We start from the raw sequence: 13,601 nt of genomic DNA, 5'->3' as shown, positions 1-13,601 counted from the left end.
AAATATACATCGCCAAATAAATACCCACTATGACGTTTATTTATGTTGGACGGTAATTCCACCTTTCATTTCCTGTTATGCATATTCATTCTCATCAAATGAGTTTTGGATTTCTGTTACCAGATTATTTAATTCACGGTTTCTACTTGATAGATGTTTCTTCTCTTTTTAAAAACAGTTAGTTATACCCACAAAATTAACGACTTTCCTCTTAGAAGATACACATCTGCATTATTTCACTTGGAAATTTTTTAAAAAAAAAAATCTTTACTGGCCTTGAATTCTATTGATTATGCATATTCATGTATTTCAATTCAACTAATCAATATTTTCAGCGATTTTTTAAAAATTTATACTTTGAAATTGTGGTAAATTAGAACAGAACATCGAATTTCCCGCTGAATCACCCCACCATACGTTTCAACTCCCACATTCAACTAGTCGAAATATCTGCGTTGAATTTTAAGGAAACCACCTTTTCTTCCTATTATGTATTTACAGCCGCCCTTTGGATGAGAGAGAGAGAGTGCAGCCGATTTCATATCGGGGGGATATCGAAATGGGGGGACACATGTTCGCACGCGTTCGAAATCATGGGGTCGCGTGGCAGATGTCTAACGTCGGTTGGGATCGGGGCAGATGTGTCTGCCTGGGCAGCTTCGGTATTGAAAAAGAGGCCGGCGGCACATTTCATCAAATGGAACGCCATGGGACAGAAGGGATCGAAAGCGAAGGATACCAAACCGAAAACCCCGGCTTCCACGGTGAGTGTTTTGTTTCGGTTTACTGGTAGGAACCGTTAGAGAATGCCTCTCTAGGGAATGGTAAATTTACGATGCCAGCGTTTTTGTACTCGAGCGCTAGAGGAATTTAATTTTTGTTTTAAAAATTTTTAATGTACCTATTACAGAAAAATGTTAATACAATATGCTTGTAATTGATTTAATGTTTTTCTTGTTTGCACTTTATTATTTTTTTAATGTGTCAGTTTTATACTTTAGCGAAAATACGCAACGACTATTTTCATTGTTTTGCCTTCAATTTAATACAAAATTAATCACCTTTTTTAAAATAAAAGAACTGAATAAAATATGCTTTTGTGTGTTGTTAAAATTAGATATATAAACAGAAGCAATAATTCAAAATTGTTGTTATTTAATTTTTGTTTGTATAGGCCGTTTATTCTTCTTAACGTGATAATATTTTGAGGCTGGCATACTATTTACTAACTGTATGATGCAAAAATCTTTCAAAACACTGAAAAGATTATTTGGCATGTAGTTACTTCATGGATGATAGACACCCACTAAGAAGAAGAGGTTCAAAATTTTAATTAGAATTTTAACTGATTAAATATTTATTGAGGTTTTAACATTTTTTACTTCGGAACACTTCGGAAGATATAATAGCAATAAATAAACAAATAATAAAAAATGCTTTACTTAACTTTGAAATTCAAAAAATTAGCTTTTCAGTTATGCCAATTTTATTTCTGTGCAATCTTTTTTAATTTTAATAATTTTTTCAAAAATTTTCAAATTAATTCATTTAATAAGTTTTCAAAATTTATTGTGTAATTTTTATTATTCGATCTCTGGTGAAATGCTCGGTTAGCTGCTCATTTGTGGAATTGACTTTCACAATTAAGCCTTTGATTCAAAAAGTTAGTTAATTTCAAGATATTTATTTTACAGGGATTGCTTGGAGTTTTTGTTTCTAATTTAATAGAAGTATCTCGGATTTATTTTTTTAATTTATGAATTTATACATTTGATTGAGAAACAACGGTGGAAAAGTATAAAAATGTGACCATTAAAATAACGAGGTCAATAATATATTATGTCATTATGAACTATAGATTCAAAATTCATTTTTTGTTTTAAAAATTATCAAATAACTGATTATCAACAAATATTTTAACTTAGCAAAATATCAATGATGGTAAAAACTAAAGTAAAAACCTTTAAATTTTGAAAAAAATTAAAAGAAAAAAAAATGAAAAAAAAATTTAGAAATTCGATTCCTCGCACTTCGAAAACTAATTATGTAACATAATATATACATATGCATTAAAATTTTGCACTTATTGTTTAAATTGGCAATTAAATAGCAAAGTAGCAATTATAGTAGCAAAATACAATTAAGTAGCAATTTAAATAACAAATCCATAGTTTTTAGTCTAAGCAATTCTTAAAGCATTCCAAAGTTAATAGATATTTCACTTTTTTTTAAAATATTTTTTATGCTTCAATTTTTAATGCACTTAAAATAACTTCACTTAAACTAAATGTTTGAAATGTTGTTGAATTGTCAACTTACCATATTTTTATTGATAGAATAGCCGAATGGAGAACGTTTCGTGGGGAAATGTGAATCGAAATCGATGCTAACTGTGTTTTTGCTGTGAGCCCGTGACCCTAAATTCTCCCTCCATCCATATCCCCCTCCGCTACTTCTATAAATTCCACCCAAACGGTGGGCTGTTCGATAACGGTTTTATCCGCCTCTTTATCATTAAGTATGGCATTTCGATGGTGTTGACAGAAATTCATTTCTCTCTTATAATCTGGAAACATTTCACTCAATGCCAAATTGGGGAGAAAAAACCCTGGAATAAAATGAATAATTCCATAATGAGTTTGCAAAATATTAAATTGCGCTTTTGATTTTAAGGACTTACTTTTTATTTGATTTTAAGAACTTATAAACTTACATTTTTATATATAGAATGCTCATTTGTACTTAATGCTACGATGTAACTAAACGAAACTTTTTATTCGGCCTTCCATTCTTGAAGAAAAATTATGAAGTTTAAAATATGATTTATCTCTCTAAAAATTATATCTAAAGTGTTCAAAGGTTAATCTAATAATACTTGAAGAAACCATTTGCAATATTTATAATTGAGTTGGTTCCTAATTTGCAACATATTATATATTACAATTGCATCATTAACATTTTATTTTTATTTTTCATTCCATTTTTATTTTCAAATTATGTAACATATAAACACAAAAACGCTATGATTTAGATCAATGAAATTTTTTATGCAGTTTTAGAATCAAAAGTAATCTTTGAAAAAATTTGTATCAAATCCATTGAAATGTTTACCTTCGCTAGACCTGTATGTTCGCACGCCTGGAAGACTCAAAGCGACACACGAAATTTTTTTTGCAGATTAAACATTTGAAGAGTAAGTTTATCTCAAATTTTAAACTAAATACGTATAGGGTTTGACAGTATGTTGGTCGAATACATGTAAATATGAGAATAGATAAATGTGATCTTGTTGCTAATTTATATGTGATCTTGTTGCTAACATTGTTTTGTGTCAAATTTTGATTTTAATAGGTTGAAAAAAAAAAGAGTTCAAAAGGAATATCTTATTTTTTATTTTATTTATTTACTTATTGTTATACTATAAAGAATGAAAATTTCACGTGTGGAACTATGAAAATAAAAACTTGAGCACTTCCATCATTCACGACATTTCTCAAAGTTCACAATATGTGGGGAGAGGAAGTAACAACTTGCGGGAAATTTTCAGGGAGAATATTCTGGTTGGTACATAATAATAAATGGCCTCCCTCCCCATAAGGATAATTTGATTGAGGATTTCATCCAAGAAGCCGGGGAACAAAATGAATTAGTACTAAGTTCAAAAATGTTCGGAATAGACTTTTATTATGGAAGAATAAATGTACAAAACTGGTTTATTTAGTGTTTCCTTCATAATAACCAAATTGTGTAACAAAGCCATTTTTTTTAAATCATCATTTATAAAAGAATTGAACATGAATTGCTATGCACACCCTTCAGTAAGTCGTCCGCTGCTCCTAGTACTTCTGCGCAATTTAAGAATCGTCTCTTTATCGAGTTTCTTTTACTCGAGAAAAAAATCACATGGGATAATATCAGAGGAATAATCTGCTCTGGGAAGTGTCTAGGAAAGATAATGCTTCGCCATGTAATTTGACAACTACCGATTCTTGGAGGGTCCTGTGAACTGGTAAATTATCGCTATGGAGCACCCCCGACATGGTCTTCCAAAGATTGCCTCTCACCGAATCATGTATACATCTACGTATTTTAGTGTACAGTGGCAATGTGAAAATGCTGAAAAAATTCCTTGTATAAGACTCCTTGCAATCAAATAAAACTCGACCTCTTTCTTCCATCGCGGAAAGTTTCGAATGCGTGAAATAATTAGCTGAGTGCAGCTCATATTTTATGTGAATGAAACCCGTTACAGTAGTACAGTAATGAACAGTAGGTTGACGAATCCGTTGTATTGGCGTTATGAGAATAGTATCATATGATAATATTCGACTCTTCAGAGAAAAAATGACTTTATTCATTCACATTTCGACAATACCGAACTTTTACTGCATTATTTATTATATTAAAGTAGGCAGATATAAATTAGATCACATAGCAAGAAATGATTTTATATATTGCATTTTGTTTCAAATCGTTTTTATATCATACATATATTTTTTTTATCATTTCAGGGTCGTTCTCCACTGAATAATGCCACCTACTGGGAAGCCGAAGAAGACCCTGATTGGGACAATTGCGTGATGGTGGTTGCCACTCAGAAGGGTCGTCGTTATCCAACTCTTACCTCTGCTTGCAGCACAGATTCTTTGGCGAGGTCCCTCCACAAGGAGGTCGACTATTCGCCTGTGAATGTCAGCCGGAGGTCTCCAGACCATAACATGAGTCCGATGGCTCCTCTGGCACCGGACAGCAAGTACCCGTCATCCGGACAGCGAAAACGACAGAATACTGTCCTCGATACTGGATGGCACGCTTGTTTCAAGAACAACAATTATGTCTTCGTGCGAAACACAAACGGAGATGTAAACAGTCAGGTAGATCTTTATCCCTAATTGTATAAACTTTTTTCAGTGTATCAGGTATGTTAAGTAAATTACATAGATTGATTAATATTTTGTTCAGCGCAGTATTAAATAGAAGTGCATTATTGATCAATATAATTTTCATTTCCTCGTATATGTATTATACAATGAGAAAATGTTATAATCTTTAAAAGTAAAATCGATATCGAACTAGGCGGATCTCCAAAATTCAAACCTTCCCAACACTGAAAAATATATTTTTGGAATCTATATGTCTGTCTGTCTGTGTATATGATAACTCAAGAACGCTTTGACAGATAAAATTTGAAAAGTGGCCTTAATACTTAATTGGTAAATTTTGAATAGAACCAAATAAATTCACTGAATATGTCTGCCTGCCCGAATGAAAGTGAACATGATAATTACAAAACGTTAAGCAACTGAAAAGATGAAATTTGGCACAAGTTTTAATATAAAAAGTGTGGAGCAGTATCAAATTTTGAACCTAACATGTTTACAAATTGATCATTTTTTATATTTGAATGCATTAAAAATATGATAACTTAAATATGTAACAGTTTAGATAATTGAAATTTGCATGTATAATCACTAAAATTGTAGTTTTGCCTCAGATTTTGGTTTCAGTATTCCACACGGTCGTTGCATTGTCCTGCAAAGTATACTCTGAATATAAAAATTTGAGGATTCGAGTTGCCCACGGTCTGTTCAAGATTCACCATTTTTATGTGATGAAATAACAATAATTCCTTTATTAGGGAGGAGGTGAAAAGTTCCCATGAGACCCTTTCTCTATTTTTTCAAACCATTAAATTCTCTATCTTTTTTAACAGGAGATTTTAATCTTACAAAATGGAAATGGATGTTTCTCAAGCGAAATTTCAATTTTTACAACTAGTCAAGATGGCGAATATTTTTGGTGACGAAAGCACACTGTAATCTTAAAATAAGTTAAATCTAAACACTTATTACGACTAACGAAAAATTAAGGACAAAAAAAAACAGAGAATAAACATTTGCAGAACTGGATGTTGATTGTTAACAATTCAACAATTCTACGAATAATGCCAGGATTTTGATCCATTCATTGCGTATAAAATAACATAAACTATTTGACAAATGATAATTACTAGTCCAGCAAAAGTTTAAAAATTTATTTAACTTATCCAGAAACGTGTTTTTAATCAAATAACTTCCAATCTTTGTTTATGCAATATCAGCGTATAAATGAAGTCAGAACAAAACTATTCTATGCATGTCTATGTAATAAGCAATATTTATTCACATCTTTCAAAGTTAAACTATCGTAATTTTCTCTGCTTCTGTTCATTCGCGTGTTACGAATGAGGTTCGAGAACCTCTTTGAAACACTGACTCAGCGATTCTTTATCTACTACATTCCAAATTAAAGGTATTTCTCACCAAAATCAGATCCTGTCTTATCTAAAACATTAAACTATTTGTTTCTTTTCCTTTCAAATATTATATAAAATGTACTTTAAAAGATTTTAAATGATTACCAAAATATCTCCATTTCCAATGTCTTTAGTTATTGTCAACATACTGTTCAAGTGACCTAGTTAAAAGAAAGCAAAACGTGATTTAATACTTTTTTTATTACTTTAGAACGTTATCTCAGTCATAGGGAAAAAAACGCGCTTATTAACATATAGTCTATAACAAACGATATATATTAATTTACATGATTTTCCACATTGTAGCGATGGAATTTTAAAAGAAAAATACATTAGCTCACATTTCTTTTTTTTTTTTATTCGTTATAAAATATACAAGACTTGTATACTGATGATTTATGGAGTTTAATTTTTTAAGTCACCCATTGTTTTGTTTAATTATTAGAGTAAAAAATACTGTTTCAGGAAAAAAAATTATAATTATAAATTATCTTTTTAAGGCAGTTAGATTTCTTTATTAATCTACTTGATTGCATGTTATGGTTACTTAAAAATAAATATCTTTCGAAAGGCAGTTTGGCAAAGGCTTATTTTACACAGGCAATTCCAGATTTTTATTAATTATTTAATGTTGCATTGGAAAATCGGTGATCCAAAACACTATCTGATTCATTCCCAAAGAATGCTTTAATACCTGTGAAAATTTTAAGTGATTCTTTCATATTTTCACTACAACAACTCTTTCCAAAATTTTTGTGTTGAAAAGAAATGCATTCAAATTTTTTCCTATTTGATCATCCGATGCACATGAAGCCATGACATCAAATGAAGACACGAATTATTTTATATTGTTATTGTAATTAACCCATGATAATTTTGAGTTGCTGCTTGTTATAGCTTTGGTCTGAAGAGAATAAAAGTAGTCTTTAAAACTATATAAGACTGAATGAAACTACTAGAAATATCTCAGAAATACATGTCTCTATGTAAGTTTCTAGGCAAAAATACATGTCTTTTAGTCTCCATCCAATACATCAACTTATCTTACTTCCAACAAATTAAGTGGGGACCTGTTATTTGTTGATTTTCATTGGTTAAATTTATGACTGATTGGAGAAAAAAGTCATTGTTTTACACATCATCATCCGTCATAGATGAAAAGCAAAGAATGAACGTATTGCAATAAGAATAGGGAGAGAAATTACAAATGTCGGGGGGGGGGGCGATAGGAGCAAACCATTTTTTGCTCTTCCGTATCACAGCTACAACAAGTTTAATAACTATTACCGCAGGCTAATACATAATTATTTATTAGTTTATTTTTATCAAATTCGGAATGGATTTAGTTTGACATTTTAAGACATGTTTACAAATCTTAAAATATTAGATGGATAGTATTTTCTATTTTAATTTTTCTTAAAGAAGGAAAAAGTATTTTTGTGAATACCAAAAATTAGACTTTTCAATTATATCTTCGTTTCATACCTCCCTGTGTCCGAAAGCAACATTTTTTAAAAAATTAAATCTACCTTTATGACTTTAAAACGCCAGTAAGTGAAATTTGGGATACAGTCTTTATATCAAAATTATACATTTCTATCAAATTTTAGACAAACACGTCAAAGGATTTCACTGCCTATTGATCTACAAAGGGTGTTCAAATGAAAAGGTACGAAACGTCGTAACAACGTATGCGTTAACATATTTGCCTATGCCACTATGGGATACCGTAGCGAGGCATCTAGAGATGCGATTAGAGTTTCCGGCGTAGATCGGAGCATGCGCAAAAGAGAGTAGAGGCTCTTATAAATAGCGACGTCCAATTGACGTAGCAGATCGGCTACTTGTTGAATTACTCGAGCACAGAAGAACCAACAACTCCGATGTGTAGTGTGAGACACTCCGAAGACTATGCAGGTTCATCAAGAACAAAAGACCGGGGCTACTCACGGAGGGTGTGGTTCTGCTCCATGACAACGCACGTGCACACATCTCCAGGGTCACACACGCGGAACTGGCCAAGTTCAAGTGGGAGCAGCTCGACCATCCGTCCTACAGCCCAGACATGTCACCCTGCGATTTTCACGTTTTTGGTCCCTGAAAAAACATCTGAAAGGGAAACTCGGAAGGTGAAGTTAAGAACGCTGTGAAAGATTGGATCTCGTCACGCTCACAGAAATTTTGGGAACAAGGAATCTTTCGGCTTGTTAATCAATGGGATCATTGTGTTCAGGCCTATGGCGTATACTTTGAATAAAGTCTTCATTTATACCCACAATGTCGTTTCGTACCTTTTCATTTGAACACCCCTTGTATGTATTTGTGAATAGGATGACTTAGACACTCAACGAAATAAGTTAGTTGATTTTAGTATATGTAGAGTTCACTCCAATATTATATATCTTTGTCTATTTATGGATTAAATCTATCAACAGTAAATTGTCTGTCTGCTTGTCTGTACGCGTATGCATTGTTGTTGTTTATAATGGCACTTGCCATGGACAAGCTCGCTGACGCAGTCAGAGATTTTAAGCCAAGGGAGCATCTCTTGTTTTAGTAGCGCCAACTAGGGCCGAGAGTACGTCTTAGCTACTCACGCATCACATTCGCTTGCACAACCCCTTTTTACAGGAGGGCACATTCACACATCTCATAGATAGAACAACGGAAGAACACCCATGCCCAAACCGGGACTCGAACCCAGGACGCCAAGATCACGGGGAAGACACGCTACCCCTATGCCAGGACGCCGGCACGTGTATGCGTAAACAATATAACTCAATAGCACTAGAAAAATGATAAAATGAATGTGATGTGAACAAAATTGTATTTCTTTCTATCAATTGAAAAAAAACTGATACCAATTGAAATAAATTGAATCTAAATAATAGATCTGAGAACATTCGATTCTCAATTCCATACTATGAACTCGAAATGTCCAACATCATGTAGTTTTGCATACAATTGATTTTGTGTATTGCGGCCCACTTTTGTGTGATTTTAGGAGAAAGTCTAGGGCGAAAACTGTCGCTGAATTTCTTTTTTCTCAAAATTATTTTACTCTCCATTTAAAAACTCACCTTTGTGGTCAATAAATCTTTATTGCAAGTTTCACGTATTTTAAGACTTATCATATAAGACGATATTTAATGAATCGAACTGGTATCAATGATCCTGAATTGATACATCTAAACTGTAGTCACGAATTTCACGTGATCATTTTCGTCACGATTTTCACCTGATTACATCAATAAATGTTGTTTTTTACTAATATATATTTTAATTTTGATTCCATAAATATGTAATATCCCCAGAAAAGGACATAATAACATTCGAGGTTAATAATTTAGTTTTCTCTTCTATCACTCACATTTTCTTTTTATTAATTGCAATTTTAAAGCAAGCCAGTTGTTCTAAAACATGATTTCTTGCATTTGCAAGCAGGTTACATGTGTTAAGTGAAAGGAGCAGGTGTCAAAGCTGCTGAATTAGCATAAACAGGGGTGTTTGTGCTCCGGGGAAACCCCGGAATTCCGGGGATTTTGAACTTCGATACCCGGAAATTCCGGGGATCGTCGTTCAAAAGGAAGTAGGAATAATAATGAATTATTTATTTTGATCTGGGTAATTTTGTTTGCTTTGAAAGCAGAAAACGCAAGGTCAGTGTGTGTGGTGAAAACTTTTCCTTTCTTTCTCCAAAGGCAGTGATAATGCGTGAAAAGGGGGAAAAAACTTCTTTTTTGTTCTTTCCTTATTGCGAGTTATGACTCATTCCCCCGGTTCTCGGACATTCTCTTCTGGATTCTTTTCGGCAAGTAGGCGCAGCAGAAAAAAAAGGGAGAGACTTCGTTCGACCAGATGTGCGATCACGTGACTCTGGGTTCAAAGGTCTTATCTCTCCTGGCGTGGCGCCAATAAGTAGAGAAGGGGGATTTTTCGCCGTATTAGCTATTTGTCATTGATCGCTTCGCAACTTTTTTTCTCCGCTGTGTAAAATTTTCGTTTCATTTATTGATGCACGTGTAAATTTTTCATTTCGCTTATTGAAATATTTTTTTATTTATGTACGCAAGAGAATTTCACTTTGAAATTTCAGCACATGAAACAGAAATTACCCCTTAAAAATTCATATCTAATTAGTTTTACAGCATTAGATCCAGAGCTAAGAGGTAAAACCAGTACAATATTAGCTTTTGAAAAATTATCTTTTATGTCCCATATTTTTAGTGATAATGAAAAGTCAAAAGTAGAAGCTGAAATAAGGTTATACCAGAGTGATATTGATATCACCAAAGAAATGCTCTACACATCTGATGAAAGTGGAAATCAAGTCAAGTGTACAATTGATAAATATTGGTCTAAAGTTTTTAATTTAAAAGATGATTTCACAAATGATTATAAGTATCCTACATTGGCTAAATTGGTCAAAGCCTGCCTTAGCTGCTTCCATGGTCCATTAGTGGAAAGTGCATTCAACTTAATGGATACACTTGTCACTGACTATAGAACCTCTCTTAAGATTGATTCCCTAGATGCAGTGCAGACTATTAAATATGATTTAATGGCTACTAAAAAAACCTCATGTGAAAAATATGGCTCAAAAAATCCAATGACTGATCCAATTCACAAAGATCTCTTACTGAATATGAACAGAAGTTGGAAAACATATCAAGAGGACTTAAAAACATGTATTTCAGATGAGTCACCCATAAAAGTCTCTGAAAAACCTTCTACATTAGCAGAAAAGCAAACTGCTTCTACCTCTGCATGTGCAGTTCTCGAGGAAATTTCTTCAACTGTAAATGAGGAAAATAAAAGTCAACCTTCCTGCAATTATGAAGTTCACCACAAAAGAAAGACAAGTCCACAAACATCAGAAAATAAAAAAAAAAAGCAGCAGAAATTAGATAATTTTTTTAAAAAGAATTAATTCAGGTAATTTAAAATATTTGCATAAAATGTAGTAGTTTATATGTTTGAAAATTTATGGTTATTAATTTTGCAAAAAAAGTAATTCATTGAACTTTTATAATTAGGTCATTCAATACTTCATAATTGTAATTTTTCATTTCTCCCCCCCCCTTCTCGAAACTCCAAAATGCCGGTAGTAAGTCCGTAAAAGTTTCAGGGGATTTTTTGGGGTCCCACAAACACCCCTGCATAAATGAATGATCGAATACTAAACATTTATGGCTTTAAGACTACTACACATAAAATAATCATCGATACATAAAAAGAAAAGAAAACATTCCATATTTTTTTCAGTTACAAATGTTCTACATGTTAATCTATCGTATCACGACAAACCCATAATCTGTAATCCAGTTCGTTCAATGCATCTGGAAATGTTATATGGTCAATGCTGCTTAATGAGGCATTCATGCGTTCTTTTAGTTCATTGACTGTTTTAGGCAATGGGGCGGGGAGTTTATAAACAAGAAATTGGCGTAATTCCATAAAAAGAAATCACTTTAGGTAAGATCCCGGGATCTTGGTGGACATGTGATGAAGATTATATCAGTGTTATCTGCATGTCCAATCCAGCGTTGTACAAGCTTTCTTTTTAGATCGATAACGAACATACAAACTTAGTGGTGTGGTTAGAGACCCATCTTGAAAGATACAATTAATACTATTTTCACGAAATTGTAAAAATAGCTATATATTCCCAATGCATCCAGATGACTGCCATCTGTTGAGCGATGTTAAAAGCAAATTTGGGACTTTTTCCTTATTTTGATGCATTGCTATTTATATTATATGTAAAAGTTTGAAAAAAAAATTTTTTTTAATCCAGTCATTTATTTGTACTAACTCTATCGCTCGTGAAACCTGGACATGTTAATCACAATGTTGTAAATTAACCTGAGTGGATTGGTGTTCAACTGGCCAAGAGCTCATTCATGTATGAGTCACATATATTCCACCTGTCCATGATTGATTTTTGTGTCGTTATTGTACGTTAGGCCAGTCACGGCTTTTATGTTTCCCACGTCCATTGTTGATGAAATCATAGAAGCGGAAAAGTGGGCTATCGTTGGGGAAGCGCATATCTACTTTAATAGTTGTGTATTTAGTTGGAATGTAACAAGAATATATTTTCTCCCATTAGATATTTGGAGTAGGTATGAAATTATACTAAAGTTTCATAAATAATTACTGTAAAGAGGTCTTATGCGTCTTTAATATGATTAGCTATAAAGAGGAAATGTATTAAAATAATTGTTGGTTTTATGAAATTTTGCAGTTTATTTTATTCTGTTATTTAGAGGTTTTTATTAAATTATCATTGTTTAGCTTCAACTGTTTCTTATATACATTTTTTTATTATTGCTTAAGCTAGGTATATATATTAACATTTGTTTATCCATTCTATAAAGCATAAATTTTTAATTTACATCAAAAAATTGATAAGTGTTTATATAAGAATTCATAACAATCTAGAAAAAATTTGACATTCATTTAGCTCCAATTTTTAAGTCCGCAAGAGGTCTTCCAGAAACCTTCTAGCATATTATACTCTTTAATAAGGAAAGGAAAAAGAATTTGAAGTATTTTAATCTTAAACTTCCTTTATGAAATTTTTTTATATTTTAATGCGCTTTCTAAAAACATAATAAAATAGTATTGCTTATAAGTTGAATAAATTGTAATAAGTATTTAAATCAGTTTGGAGTAAAATGTTATAGTTTTCAAATTCCCAAATAACTTTTTATTATTTTCTATTTTATTATTTTAAAGCTCTAGAGCCGGCGTCCTGAAATAGGGGTAGCGTGTCTTCCCCGTGATCTGGGCTTCCTGGGTTCGAGTCCCGGTTTGGGCATGGTTGTTCTTCTGTTGTTCTATCTGTGAGATGTGTGAATGTGCCCTCCTGTAAAAAGGGGTTGTGCAAGCGAATGAGTGATGCGTGAGTAGCAAAGTCGTACTCTTGGCCCTGGTTGGCGCTATTATACAAACAAGAGATGCTCCCCCACCGGCTTAAAACGCTGTCTTCGTAACAGTGGGCTTGCCCATGGCAAGTGCCATAACAAACAACAACATAGTATTATGCCCCTCTTCTTTGCATGAAATTATGGAACTTGGGTAAGGCCGTGAACCCCTAGCATGGCATTTGAAACAATAATCATGGAATATAGATCTTTAATTTGAATCTAGCTTGCGATCTTTGGTGATTAACCGCTGGCATGACGTTAATATACAAGCATCAAAAAATCGAATAATCACTTTGGACACCTTTTTTTCTACTAGTTGAAAATGAGATATAGAATTACAAATGTAGTCACAAGATCACATATAAATTGTAATC

The 13,601-nt window shown here is 32.7% G+C and overlaps 1 protein-coding gene across 1 annotated transcript in view; it reads left to right on the top strand.

Annotated features, from left to right (window-relative positions):
- The first annotated feature begins 593 nt into the window (after positions 1-593).
- LOC129968263 (uncharacterized) overlaps positions 594-13,601 on the top strand; it is a 44,100-nt gene continuing 31,092 nt past the window's right edge. Inside the window, exons 1-2 of the mRNA XM_056082119.1 lie at positions 594-764; positions 4,512-4,874. Coding sequence (XP_055938094.1) covers positions 594-764; positions 4,512-4,874 — 534 coding nt within the window. The remainder of the gene's footprint in view (positions 765-4,511; positions 4,875-13,601) is intronic.

This window comes from Argiope bruennichi, chromosome 5 (assembly GCF_947563725.1).
Source record: "Argiope bruennichi chromosome 5, qqArgBrue1.1, whole genome shotgun sequence".
In the NCBI taxonomy this organism is placed as follows: domain Eukaryota; kingdom Metazoa; phylum Arthropoda; class Arachnida; order Araneae; family Araneidae; genus Argiope; species Argiope bruennichi.
The sequence above is the reverse complement of the archived record's forward strand: the minus strand, read 5'-3'. Positions and strand labels throughout refer to the sequence as shown.